Genomic DNA, 12,204 nt, shown 5'->3' on the forward strand with positions numbered 1-12,204 from the left:
AGGAGAGATGGCAGGGAAAGACAGACAGTGAATGGAAGGGGCAGATGCTGGACTGAAGAGACAGAGAAGGTTATCATGCTGCTGTACCGGGCCATGGTACGCCCTCACCTGGAGTACTGCGTCCAGCACTGGTACTTTAAGAAGGACACGGTACTACTCGAAAGGATCCAGAGAAGAGCAACTAAAATGGTTAAGGGGCTGGAGGAGTTGCCGTACAGCGAAAGATTAGAGAAACTGGGCCTCTTCTCCCTTGAGCAGAGGAGATTGAGAGGGGACATGATAGAAACATTCAAGGTACTGAAGGGAATAGACTTAGTAGCTAAGGCAGGGAGAACGAGAGGGCACTCTCTAAAGTTGAAAGGGGATAGATTCCATACAAACGTAAGGAAGTTCTGTGGTAGAAAGCAACATATTTATTTGGCTCATAACTTGCTGGCGCCCGATATTTTTAGCTCACAGTGAAAAAAGTTTGCTCACAACACCCGCCCGCTTAGAGGGAACACTGGTTGCAGGAGTGTGTTCTTCCCCCTCCAACATATGTAACTTCCAGATGTGCACCCTTCTTAAGAATGATGCAATTTTGTGACTATAAAATACCTCGCTACTGTTTCAAATGGAATTTTGAGCTGTGTCTAGCTTTACAAAATGTCTTTTTTAAGAAGAGCTTGCCTTGAGAGAGCTGATCTGCAGTTCTGTATACCTCTGTGTTATAGAAATTGTTAGAATATAAGCATAGAGAATATTTTGTCTTACTAGGTTGCTTGTTTTTCTACCCCTTTAGGGTAATGAAATGAGAGAAGGAAGCAGTCCTTCTTGGTTTAATCCGGCAGAAGCTGTCCATATCATGCGATACTGCTGCCTTCTTGCTAAGCATGTTTCCACTTTGGTGTCAAAGAAAGACATTGGAGTAATCGCGCCATACCGAAAGCAAGTAAGACACTGCAGTCTGTGGAGTAAATTTTTATATGAAAGATAATTTCTGTTGCAAAGACATACGATTCTGTACTGAAGCTGTTGTCCTCCTTTAGTTGTGAACTTTGCAGAAGAATGTCACTTGTATCTTCAACTCTTCCCCTTCCACCAGTGGAGAATAGCTCCCTCTTCAATTTTTCCTTCTGTAAGTGAACTGAAAAGGTGTGTTCTGTTCTTCTCTGCTTACTTTTTCAGGTATTTTCAGGCATTTTTGTCCATCGGCTCTTCTTCTTGCATGGCTTGGTCCCCTTCTTGGGCTTACTCTGCCAGGGAAAGGATGCAGTCTTGCGAGGGCAGGCTGCTACTCACAGGCCAATCTCTTGGAGTACCTGTGAAGCCAGCCTATTTTGTGATCCATCGACAGCTCGAGGGTTATTTGGAGGTAGTCATTGTGGCTCTTCTTAGAGCAAAGAAACCTTCATTTGCAGCTTATGCTAAGATATGGAAGGCTTTTCCAGCTATAGTGCGCCAAGGAACAGGTAGAGCTTTGTCTGGCACCAATTCCGGTGATCCTGACATCTTTGCAACCCAAACTAGAAAAAGGCCTAGCGATTGCTTCTCTCAAAGTATAAGTAGCAGGCTTCTCATTTTTTCGGGCTCGGGGAAGTATGGCACCTCATCTAGACGTATCTTAGTTTTTGAAGGGGGCGCTCAGATTGCATCCTCCATTGCATTGGCCTTTCTCAACATGGGACCTTTAAACTTGTTCTGAAGTGCCTCAGGCCTTATATGAGCTTCTGCAAGATACATCTCTGTTAGACTTTACGGTCAAGCAGTATTTTTGGTGACCATAGTCTCATTGAGGCAAATGTCAGAATTACAGGCTCTCTCCTGCAGATAACCTTTCCTCAGATTTATAGAGGCTGATGTTTCTCTATGAACAGTACCTTCCTTTCTACCAAAGTTGGTTTCAGTCTTTCATGTCAATCAAGAGATTTGTTTGCACGTTTTTCACCCTATGGGTTTGGCTAAACAGGACATGATTCTGCAGAGGCTGGATGTGCAAAGAGTATTACTGCACTAACTGGAGAGGACCAGTGATTCCTATCTCTCCGACCATCTTTTTATGCTGACCAGCCTTAGGTATCTGAGGTATCAGGGCCTTAGACTCTTCCCTCTGTATCCTGGGATGCAAGGGGGAGGACTCTAAGGCCATGATTGTCTTGACTGAGTCCTCCCCCAAAAGGGCCTTTGGTGTCTGAGCCAGTCAATGCTTTAGGCCCCTCCCCGTGCATCACATGATGCACCGGGGAGGGGAAGGCCCACCATTTTGGTCAGGTGGGCCTCAGGGGAGGAGTGATGAAGCATCCCTTCTCCCAACTTCCTTGAAAGGTTTGTAGGTGGAGGGTTCAGGAGACCTCCGGTGACAGGAGGGAGTGGGCATCCCTCCTGCCTATTTTTTTTTTGGGGGGGTGAAGGGGGGAGGGGAAGGGATGTTTGAGGGGGTACCTGGCATAGGGGTGGGCCTTTTGGTGGAAGGAGGGGAGTGGGCACCCCTCCTGCCATTTTGCTGCCACAGGGTGGAGGGTTGGCATGACAGGAGGAAATGGCCATCCCTCCTGCTGATTTTACTAGCCGGGGGGGAGGAGAGAGAGTGATTCCTGGTTCCGCATTAGTCGGGAGTCGTCAGGGAACATAAGAATTGCCGCTGCGTCAGACCAGTGGTCCATCATGCCCAGCAGTCTGCTCATGCGGTGGCCCTTAGGTCAAAGACCAGTGCTCTGAGTCTAGCCTTACCTGCTTACGTTCTGGTTCAGCAAGAACTTGTCTAACTTTGTCTTGAATCCCTGGAGGGTGTTTTCCCCTATAATAGCCTCCGGAAGAGCATTCCAGTTTTCTACCACTCTGGGTGAAGAAGAACTTCCTTACATTTGTACGGAATCTATCCCCTTTTAACTTTAGAGAGTGCCCTCTCATTCTCTCTATCTGTCTTTATCTACTAAGTCTATTCCCTTCATTATCTTGAATGTTTCGATCAAGTCCCCTCTGTCTCCTCTTTTCAAGGGTGAAGCGGCCCAGTTTCTCTAATTTTTCACTGTACAGCAACTCATCCAGTCCCTTAACCATTTTAGTCGCTCTTCTCTGGACCCTCTCGAGTAGTACCGTGTCCTTCTTCATGTACAGCTACCAGTGCTGGATGCAGTATTCCAGGTGGGGGCATACCATGGCCCAGTACAGCAGCATGATAACCTTCTCCGATCTGTTTGTGATCCCCTTCTTAATCATTCCTAGCATTGTGTTCGCCCTTTTTGCCGCCACCACACATTGCGCAGATGGCTTCATTTAGTTGTCAACCAGTACTCCCAAGTCTCTTTCCTGGGGAGGTCTCTCCAAGTACTGCACCAGACATCCTGTATTCTCGTGTCCTCTATCCTGTATTCATGTATAAGATTTTTCTTACCGATATGCGTCACCTTACACTTGTCCTCGTTAAACCTCATTTGCCATGTCGCGGCCCATTTCTCAAACGTGTTTGTCACGTTGCAAGTCTTCGCAATCCTGCGTCCTCATTACTCTGAATAACTTTGTATCATCTGAAAATTTAATCACCTCACTCGTCGTACCACTTTCCAGGTCATTTATAAATATGTTGAAGAGCACAGGTCCAAGCACCAAACCCTGCGGCACCCCACTCGTGACGCTTTTCCAGTCCGAGTATTGTCAATTTACCCACACTCTCTATTTCCTATCCACCAACCAGTTTTTAATCAAGGTGAGTATTCCACCCTCGATTCCATGGCTCGCAATTTTTCAAAGTAGTCGTTCATGCGGGAGGGCTGTCATCGACGGAGAGGGGTGCTTTTTCCACATTTTTTGGGTTTTTTAGGGGACTGTTGTTTTGTGTGTGTAACACACAAAATATCTTTGCCATTAAAAAAAAAGAAAAAATTAGGCAGGCCTGTCGGTAACAGTTACCAACAGGTCTACTGTAGATTTTTTTCGGATCGCTAAAATCCTTGCTTTTTTTGTGTGTGTGTGTAGCCAAGCAATATTAGTGCATCAGTTGATAGGCTAGTTTGTTTGGGGCTTCAGCTAATTTGCATGGCTGGATCGGAAAATGGGAGCTTGAGGGGTAAAAACACACAGTGAGCTGTTTTATGCATCGGGTTGGCAAATATAATCATCGCTAAAGATGTCAAAATAGGTTTAGGCATGATTGCTGGCTTTAGAGTATCTGGGCCTTGGTGTCGATTGGTACTGCTGGAAAGTTCAACAGGAACACTGAGTTTGCCCTTAAGGCAATAAATGGTTGTGGCCTTGGCATTCGAGCCTGTTCCATGGGGCCTGAATTCAGTTCCCCATTTGAGGTTTTCTACTTCCTAAATTGTTTAAAACTGGGAATGCTGTAATGCAGGGGTGTCAAAGTCCCTCCTCGAGGGCCGCAATCCAGTCAGGTTTTCAGTTTGTCCCAATGAATATGCATGAGATCTGTTAGCATACAATGAAAGCAGTGCATGCAAATAGATCTCATGCATATTTATTGGGGAAATCCTGAAAATCCAATTGGATTGCGGCCCTTGAGAAGGGACTTTGACACCCCTGCTGTAATGGCAGCATTTGCAGTTGTGGGGAAGAGTGGGGAGTCGGTCATCATGCAGCAGTGACACCCACTAGCTGGAAAATAGGATCCATAAAAGCAGGTTTCCAGGCGCAGACTTGATGCATCTCTGTCACTGCTGTAATTGGGAAAATATTTTTTATAATAAGGACAAAATCCCAAATGATACTTTATGGTTTCAAATCTCAGTTCTTGTTCGGATTGAACTGGAGGTCTAGTGAGATCAGGAAGATACTGGCAGGCTAAAAAAATATACTCTTGCCCCAGTGTCATTTATAATCTGCCTTTGTCCAAGACAGGGAACAAGCTACACACAATACAAAAACCAAAACTATGCACCATACAGTGATATAATGATGCGTATTGGGAAAAAAACCCACAGAATTGAATTGTTTTATTTTGATTTTTAGGTGGAAAAAATCAGGGCTCTTTTGCGAACAGTGGCCCTATCAGACATTAAAGTTGGCTCTGTGGAGGAGTTCCAGGGCCAAGAATACCCAGTTATACTGATCTCTACGGTATGTAAGAGTAGACTTTTTGCTATCAAGTTTTACTCAATAAGTGTATGTCAGAGTAGTAGTTTTCCTGGAGTCTTGCTATTTGTTTCATTGTAGATTGGTATAGCATAGTTCAGAGCTGGCTTCTTGTAAATTGTATGTGGATTCCAGAAATAAAGAGGTGGCTTGCTGGCCTGGATGGCAATAACAACTAAATAACTGCCTGTCTAAATGAACAGAGATGATGGGTAGCAGCTATAGTTGTTAGCATGTGTCACTCGAAGAAAGATGTGCGGTGAGCAGAGGACTTGTGGCTGAAGCTGGAACATAGTCTTTAGCTGTACAGATGAATTTACAGGAAGAGGTGACATGAGCAGAAGAGGGGTTTGGGTCAGAGCCTCATCAGTGGTTTCATGGGCCAATCTGAGAAGGCAGCAGCAAGGATGGATCATTTTACCAGTTAATGCAGGCCAGTAGAGAGAGAAGAGGTGATAACCTTCAGGTGATATCTGTTAGAAGTCAAATAAAAAAAATATACAGCAGGCTGCCCTAAGACCAGGGCCAAGTTGAGCATCCAAGCCCACTGACCCCCTTCATCTGCAGAAGCCTCACCGTCATATTTTTGCAGGTAGCTGCTAAGTCTATCTGGGATTTACTCGCTGGTATTTTGTGAGTGGGAATGTCATTGCCAGCTCTCACTATCCTGGATCAAAGATGTTGCTACTTAGAAAGTCTGCTTGGACATTTTCCACCTCTGTGGTATGGGTAACCAAGAGCATTGGCAAGTGACAACATGTCCAGTGTATCAGATACTTCACCTCTTCCATTTGAAAACTGTTACCCACATACCATTTCACAAATATCACTGTCATGGTGGTATCTTAAAGAATATGTACCTGTTTCTCTCGGAGCACAAACAAAGAAGAATCCAACAGGTCTGCAGTGAGAGTCAAATAGCAAAACCAAAAGAAGGACTGCAGAGATGATGTACAGAATGCAGGAACTTTATTGAAAATAAATAACCATTGCTGTCCAAAGAATGGTTCAGATTGGTTGGAATCCGTGACCCAACATGGTCTGTTTCGAATAGCACTGAGGCACGTTTCACGACAGAAGCCTCCTCCTGCCTATTTAACAAATTTTATGCCCTACTGCTATACTCCATATGGTTCTTGGTATACTGGATTAATAACACCTTGGACCCCTGAGGAAGAAGTGTTATTCGAAACACGGACCGTGTTGGGTCCCAGTTTCCAACTAATCTGAATTGGAAAGCAATGGTTATTTATCTTCAATAAAGTTCCTGCATTCTGTTCATCATCTCTGCAGTCCCTTTGGTTTTCCTGTTTCTCTGACCCATGATAGGAAGACCTAAAGAACTGGAAGGACCAATCTCAAGCTAGTCCTGATGTCAAGTGTTAGCCTGTCCAGCTGCATGACTTTGCTCACCTATCATCTTCTGGAGACAAATACAGGAGGGTAGGGTGATGGTAACAAATATATAGTTCTGTTTCTATATATGGTTGGGGATCATAAATGCAGGCATCTGGACTGGTCTGGTGGGGCAATGTTTTTTTTAATCCTAGGACATTCTATATGTGCAGTAACACACACTATTGGAAAGATTTAAAATAATTTGATTTAATGAAGGTGATAGAGCTTAAGAGTTCATGGGGGGAGTATATGTTAAGTTTGCTAGTGCACAAAATGGTAGTAAATTTATATTTCATACAGTTAACAGAAATATTTTCCTAGACAGATACAGTGATTTTTTTCCCCAGATAGTTTTGCTTATTTTATCCAATAGTTTTTAAATGAAAAAAAAGATTTTGAATTAAAAAAAGATCTCTTGAAGCACTAAGGGCTCCTTTTACTAAGCCACGTTAGGACATTAACACATGGAATAGCGCGCGCTAGACGCTAACGCCAGCATTGAGCTGGCATTAGTTCTAGCCACGTAGCGCAGGTTTAGCACACACTAAAATGCTGCATGCGCTAAAAATGCTAACGCAGCTTAGTAAAAGGACCCTAAATGGTACAATAGGCTAGCATTTAAGCCTGTACTGCCAAATGTATCTATAACTCGCATCTGATGGCAGCAGCACCTAATCTGTTGCTAAGATGTCCTTCACATTTCCTGAATGGGGAGTGTGTAGCACACTGGTTAGAGCTACAGTCTCAGCACCCTGAGGTTGTGGGTTCAAATCCCATGCTGCTCCTTGTGATCCTGAGCACGTCACTTAATCCCCCATAGCCCCAGGTACATTAGATAAATTGTGAGCCTGCCAGGACAGAGAGGCAAAAATGCTTGAGTACCTGAATGTAAACCACTTAGACAATAAGTGGTATATAAATAAATAAACAATAAAATAAAAATAATAATGCCATCAAGTTGCGGACTGTTGTGCAGTAGCACTGCACAGGGGCTGCCTTTTGCTGATCTGCTTGTAGGGACCACATGCAGTTCCTGTTGCATATTGTGGTAAAGAATAAAGAAAAGTATTTGAAATTATACAATATAATTTACTGAAGAGGAGCTTCATAATTGCAAAAACAATCCCCTGATCCAGGGTCAGTTAGTTAATACAATATTGGGCATTTTTAGTTTAACTTTGCTTCACCATTCTTAAGCGCTGGAGGGTTTTGAGTAACGTGTGGATAAATGGTACAGCTCTGCTTGGGACTTCTGAGTGCATGTATTAGGGATAGTGAACCGTAGACAGCTGAAAATAAATATTGCACTTTTCTGTAGTGTGCTGAGGGACAGGGCTACAGTTTTCATGTTAATCCATTTAGGTGCGCTCAAATGAAGATCATTTTGGAGAAGATGCAAATTATTTTTTGGGTTTCCTATCCAATCCAAGGCGTTTTAACGTTGCAATCACTAGGTCAAAGACATTGCTCATTGTGGTGGGAAATCCTCATGTTCTCGTAAAGGTAAGCTTATTAAGTGCACATGTAGAACCAAACTTTTCTGTTCTAAATCTGTAGTTCTCAACCTTCTGTTCTAATATATCTAACTGTGTTCGTGAGACACTGAATACTAAAACTCCGCTGAACAAAAAAAAAAATCACAGATATTCATTGTTAAAAATGAAGCAAAGGAAATATATTCTTAAACATAATTATTTGTTTTGTACACTTAAGGGTCCTTTTACTAAACTGCAGTAAGTGCTAATGCAACTTAGAATGGCTTACTGAAGGATGTGCTTAGGCATCTTAAAGTAAGTTCCAAATTGACGCACATCAATAAAACCAAACTCTTTCTTTTGGAGGAAGTGTGTTGGGGTGGAGAATGGGCATACCTGTGGCACTCAATTATTCTGCATTACTGCATGCTAACTGGTTAGCACATGAGCCCTTACCGCCTACAAAATAAGCATTAAGGGACAAAATCTATAAGAGGTGGAGACTGAAAACAAAACTGTGGAATAGTGCATAAGAGATACCTTCCCCTATTCCTATCAGTCTTCTTTCAGTCTCCAGCAGGTGTTGAGTGAGCTGTACCCATCTCCCTTGGTAGGGCGGTTGGAATTTGTTAAGAGGTTTCTAGTCCCTATTTTTGGCCGTATTGAGCTTGGGTTGGCCCTGTTTGGGGGTCCGTCCGACCTCGGGTGGGTGTCAAACCCGGTGGGTCTCGAGCTGGGTCCCTCCCCCCCCATTTCCTGCACCTCTCCACATTTTTTTAGAGGAGCCTCAGCAGTAAGCCTTGCCCCCTAAATCAAGCAAAGCATATTGCTTTGAGAGCCTGTGGAGTCTGTTCTGGAAAAAAAAAATCCTGAGGTAGTTCCAGTCTGAAGGTTACTTCCCTTTAACTTTATTGTATTTTTGAACTAACAGCACTTTTCTTCTAGCTAGGTCACATATGGAGCAATTGAGACCTCAGGGGGAGTGGGGCACAATTTGGTCCAGGCACAAGGCATTCGTGGCCGGCCTGAAAACTGCTATTCGGGCTGCTGCGGTGGTGGAGCTCCGTCGGAAGCGGCTGCAGGCGCCCATAGCTCCCCGCCAATAGTGCCTCACGAGTCGGCAGGGAGCAGTGGAGAGGCCCAGTCTTTTTCCACCGCCCACGGAGGGATTCCCATGAGCGCTGATGGTCAGGGTACAAAGGATTCCCTCTCAGCTTATTTTTTTAAACAGCTGATGCCGGCTTGCCTGCTTTAGCAGCTGGGACTGTTCAGGCTTCCCAGCTGCTACAGGCCCAGGAGGGGTTGTTTTTGGCGGGAACTTCGCCATTTTCTCTGGCCCCCTCCATTTTTTATGCAACCCCCCTGTATTGGAAACACAGGGGCAGGTTTCAGCTGGGTTCCCTGCTGTGGCAGGGAGTCCCATGGGACCCCCGTGTTTTTTTTCCCCTGATTTACTTTTTCTTTGTGCAGGGCCTATTTTCAGATGGCTGGGGGGTCCCACGTGCGCCCGGGGAGGTTTGGGGGAGGGTTCCCTCCGCACCCCCTGTGGCTTTGCCTCCCTCTTCTTCTTTGGTGTCCCCTCTTCCTCCTCCCTCGTCTAAGCGTCTGTGGGTGCCTTGGGTTGCGGATTGGTGGTCAGAGGAACATGTTGGCCTGGTTGAGGACTTGGACCCTTTTTAGGAATTCCAGGATCCTCCCGAGGGGACGGCTGCTGGCAGCGGGGTGTTGGGTTTCCCGCCTTCTGGGTGGCGAGGCGTCCATGGTGCGTCTTTTTCAGAGGGATGAGCTCCCAGATTTGTGTAAGCAGGTCTCCTCGGTGCTGCATTTTGAGGAAGTGCCACCGCATGTGGGGGGCCCTCTTCTAAGGAGGATCCGTACTGTTTCCCGCTCTTTTCTTCTGCATCAGGATTTACGGGATATTGTACTGGCGCAGTGGAATATACCGGAGGCACTGTTTCAATTAGCACACACCATGGCTCATTGGTATCCCACCCCGGAGGGGGATAGGGCTACTTTAAAGTCACCAGTGGTGGACACGGTGGTCTCAGCAATTTCTAAGCAATATACCGTGCCTGTTGATGGCGGTTCTGCCTTACAGGACTCTGAGGTGCATAAGTTGGAGTCCATTCTAAAGCAGAATTTTGATGTCTCTGCCTTGGGGGTCCAGGTGGCTATTGGGGGGGGGGGGGCTGGTGGCTCGCACCGTGTTTCGGTGGGCTGAGCGTGTCCTGGATCGTGATTCTGATGACTAGTGGATCAGGAGGTGGCAAGATTGAGATAGCTGCCTCATTCCTCTTGGATGCTCTCTACGACTTGGTGCTGACGTTGGCTACGTCTCTGGCTTTTGGTGTGGCTACGTGACATACCTTGTGACTTCACGCTTGGTTGGCAGATGCCGCGTCCAAAACTAAACTTACCATATTTCCCTTTCGGGGGTCTCCGTGTCGGGCGGCATGGAAGATGCTGGCCTTTCGCTAGACCCTTCAGCGCTTGCTAGATCTCAAAGCAGTTGTTCCAGTGTTCCCTCAGGAGTGCGGCACTGGCATTTACTTTGTGGTACCCAAGAAGAAGTGGACCTTTTGGCCAATCCTAGATTTTAAAAGGGGTCAACAGGGCTCTCAGAATTCCCTCAAAATGACACTGCGGTCTGTCGTTCTGGTTGTTCAGCCGGGGGAGTTCCTGACTTCTCTGACGGAGGCCTACTTGCATGTTCCCATTCGGGCCTCCCATCAGCGCTTCCTTCGCTTTGCGATCTTGGGTCAGCACTATCTGTTCTGTGCGCTTCCCTTTGGTCTGGCCACGGCTCCCCGGACGTTCACCACGGTTATGGAGGTCGTCGCGGCAGTCAGAGGGCATTTTGGTGCATCCCCACCTGGACAACTGGTTGATTCAGACGTAGTCGTTGCAAGAGAGCTCGGGTGGTGCAGTTTCTCCAGTCGCTAGGCTGGGTGGTCAACCTTTCCCAGAGTCGATTGATCCCAACTCAACGTCTGGAGTACCTTGAGGTTCTGTTCAACGCCTCCTTGGGGAAGGTCTTCCTTCCAGAGGCCGGGGTAAGCAATTTGCTATCTCAGATTTGCATCCTTATGGCGTCCCAGTGTCCTCGGGCGCATGATTTCCTCCAAGTCTTGGGGTCGATGGCAGCTTCCCTAGACATTGTGGGGTGGGTGCGGGCCCACAGGCATCCTTTTCAGTTTGCTGTGCTCCGGAGGTGGTTGACCCAGAGGCACAGTTGGATCTCCCTGTTCCTCTGTGAGGCTTGGCTCACTTCAGTCTTCGTTGGTGGCTTCAGACCTCTCCTCTTGTTCAAGGGACGAGTCTGGATCAATCACAGTGGATGGGGGCTTCTCACAGATGCCAGTCTCCTAAGTTGGGGGCTCAGTGTCTAGGTCACTCAGCTCAGGGTGCCTGGTCCACAGAGGAGGCGTCCTGGTCGATCAATGTGTTGGAGACCAAAGCCATCCATCTGGCGTTGTTAGCCTTCCGTTTCTTCTTGTCAGACAAGTCAGCCAGAATTCTGTCGGTGGCTTCCGTCAATCGTCAGGGAGGCACCAAATGCACTCGGGTAGCAACGGAGGCGGCTTTGCTCATGGTCTGCGCAGAGTCCCACCTTCAGGACATCTCATCCTCTCACATAGCTGGAGTGGAGAATGTTCAGGGAGACTTCCTCAGTCGTCACATGCTAGATCCCGGAGAGTGGTGTCTAAGCCTTGTGGCCTTTCAGTTGATAGTACAGTCTTGGGGTCAGCCCCTGGTGGACCTGATGGCCCCGAGTGTCAACGCCAAACTGCCCCGCTTCAGTCGTCATAGGGACTGGCTAGCTGAGGGCCTGGATGCTCTGGTTCAACCATGGCCGATGGAGGGGCTGTTGTATGTGTTCCCTCTGTGGCCATTAGTGGGAAGAGTACTTCTCCACATCATTTGCCTTCTGGGTCTCATGGTTCTGGAGGCTCCGGATTAGCCTCAGCATCCATGGTATGAGGATCTAGTGCAGCATCTGGTGGCGGATCCTCTTCCTCTGCCTCTCTTGGATGACCTTCTGATGCAGGGTCCCATTCCTATGTTAGATCTGGGTCTCTTCTGTCTTACAGCTTAGCTCTTGGAAGGGGTCGCTTAGGTAAGAAGGGGTATTCAGATAATAATCTCCACTCTCTTGGAGTCCCAGAGGCTTTCCACCTCTCGGGCTTATGTGAGAGTTTGGCGTATATTTGAGGAGTGGTGTGCTGCGTGTGGAATGGTCTCTTTTCACGCTTCCCTGCCTACCATC

At 46.7% G+C, this 12,204-nt stretch overlaps 1 protein-coding gene across 3 annotated transcripts in view; it reads left to right on the plus strand.

The window, feature by feature from the left end:
* Positions 1-12,204, plus strand: part of MOV10L1 (Mov10 like RISC complex RNA helicase 1) — a 140,764-nt gene that overhangs the window by 118,039 nt on the left and 10,521 nt on the right. For 2 of the 3 annotated variants that reach the window (XM_033957609.1, XM_033957608.1), the window contains exons 22-24: positions 782-931; positions 4,942-5,049; positions 7,825-7,965. In XM_033957609.1, the coding sequence (XP_033813500.1) occupies positions 782-931; positions 4,942-5,049; positions 7,825-7,965 (399 nt within the window). The remainder of the gene's footprint in view (positions 1-781; positions 932-4,941; positions 5,050-7,824; positions 7,966-12,204) is intronic. The other variant, XM_033957610.1, reaches the window with a different exon arrangement.

This window comes from Geotrypetes seraphini, chromosome 9, assembly GCF_902459505.1.
Source record: "Geotrypetes seraphini chromosome 9, aGeoSer1.1, whole genome shotgun sequence".
Taxonomy (NCBI): Eukaryota; Metazoa; Chordata; class Amphibia; order Gymnophiona; family Dermophiidae; genus Geotrypetes; species Geotrypetes seraphini.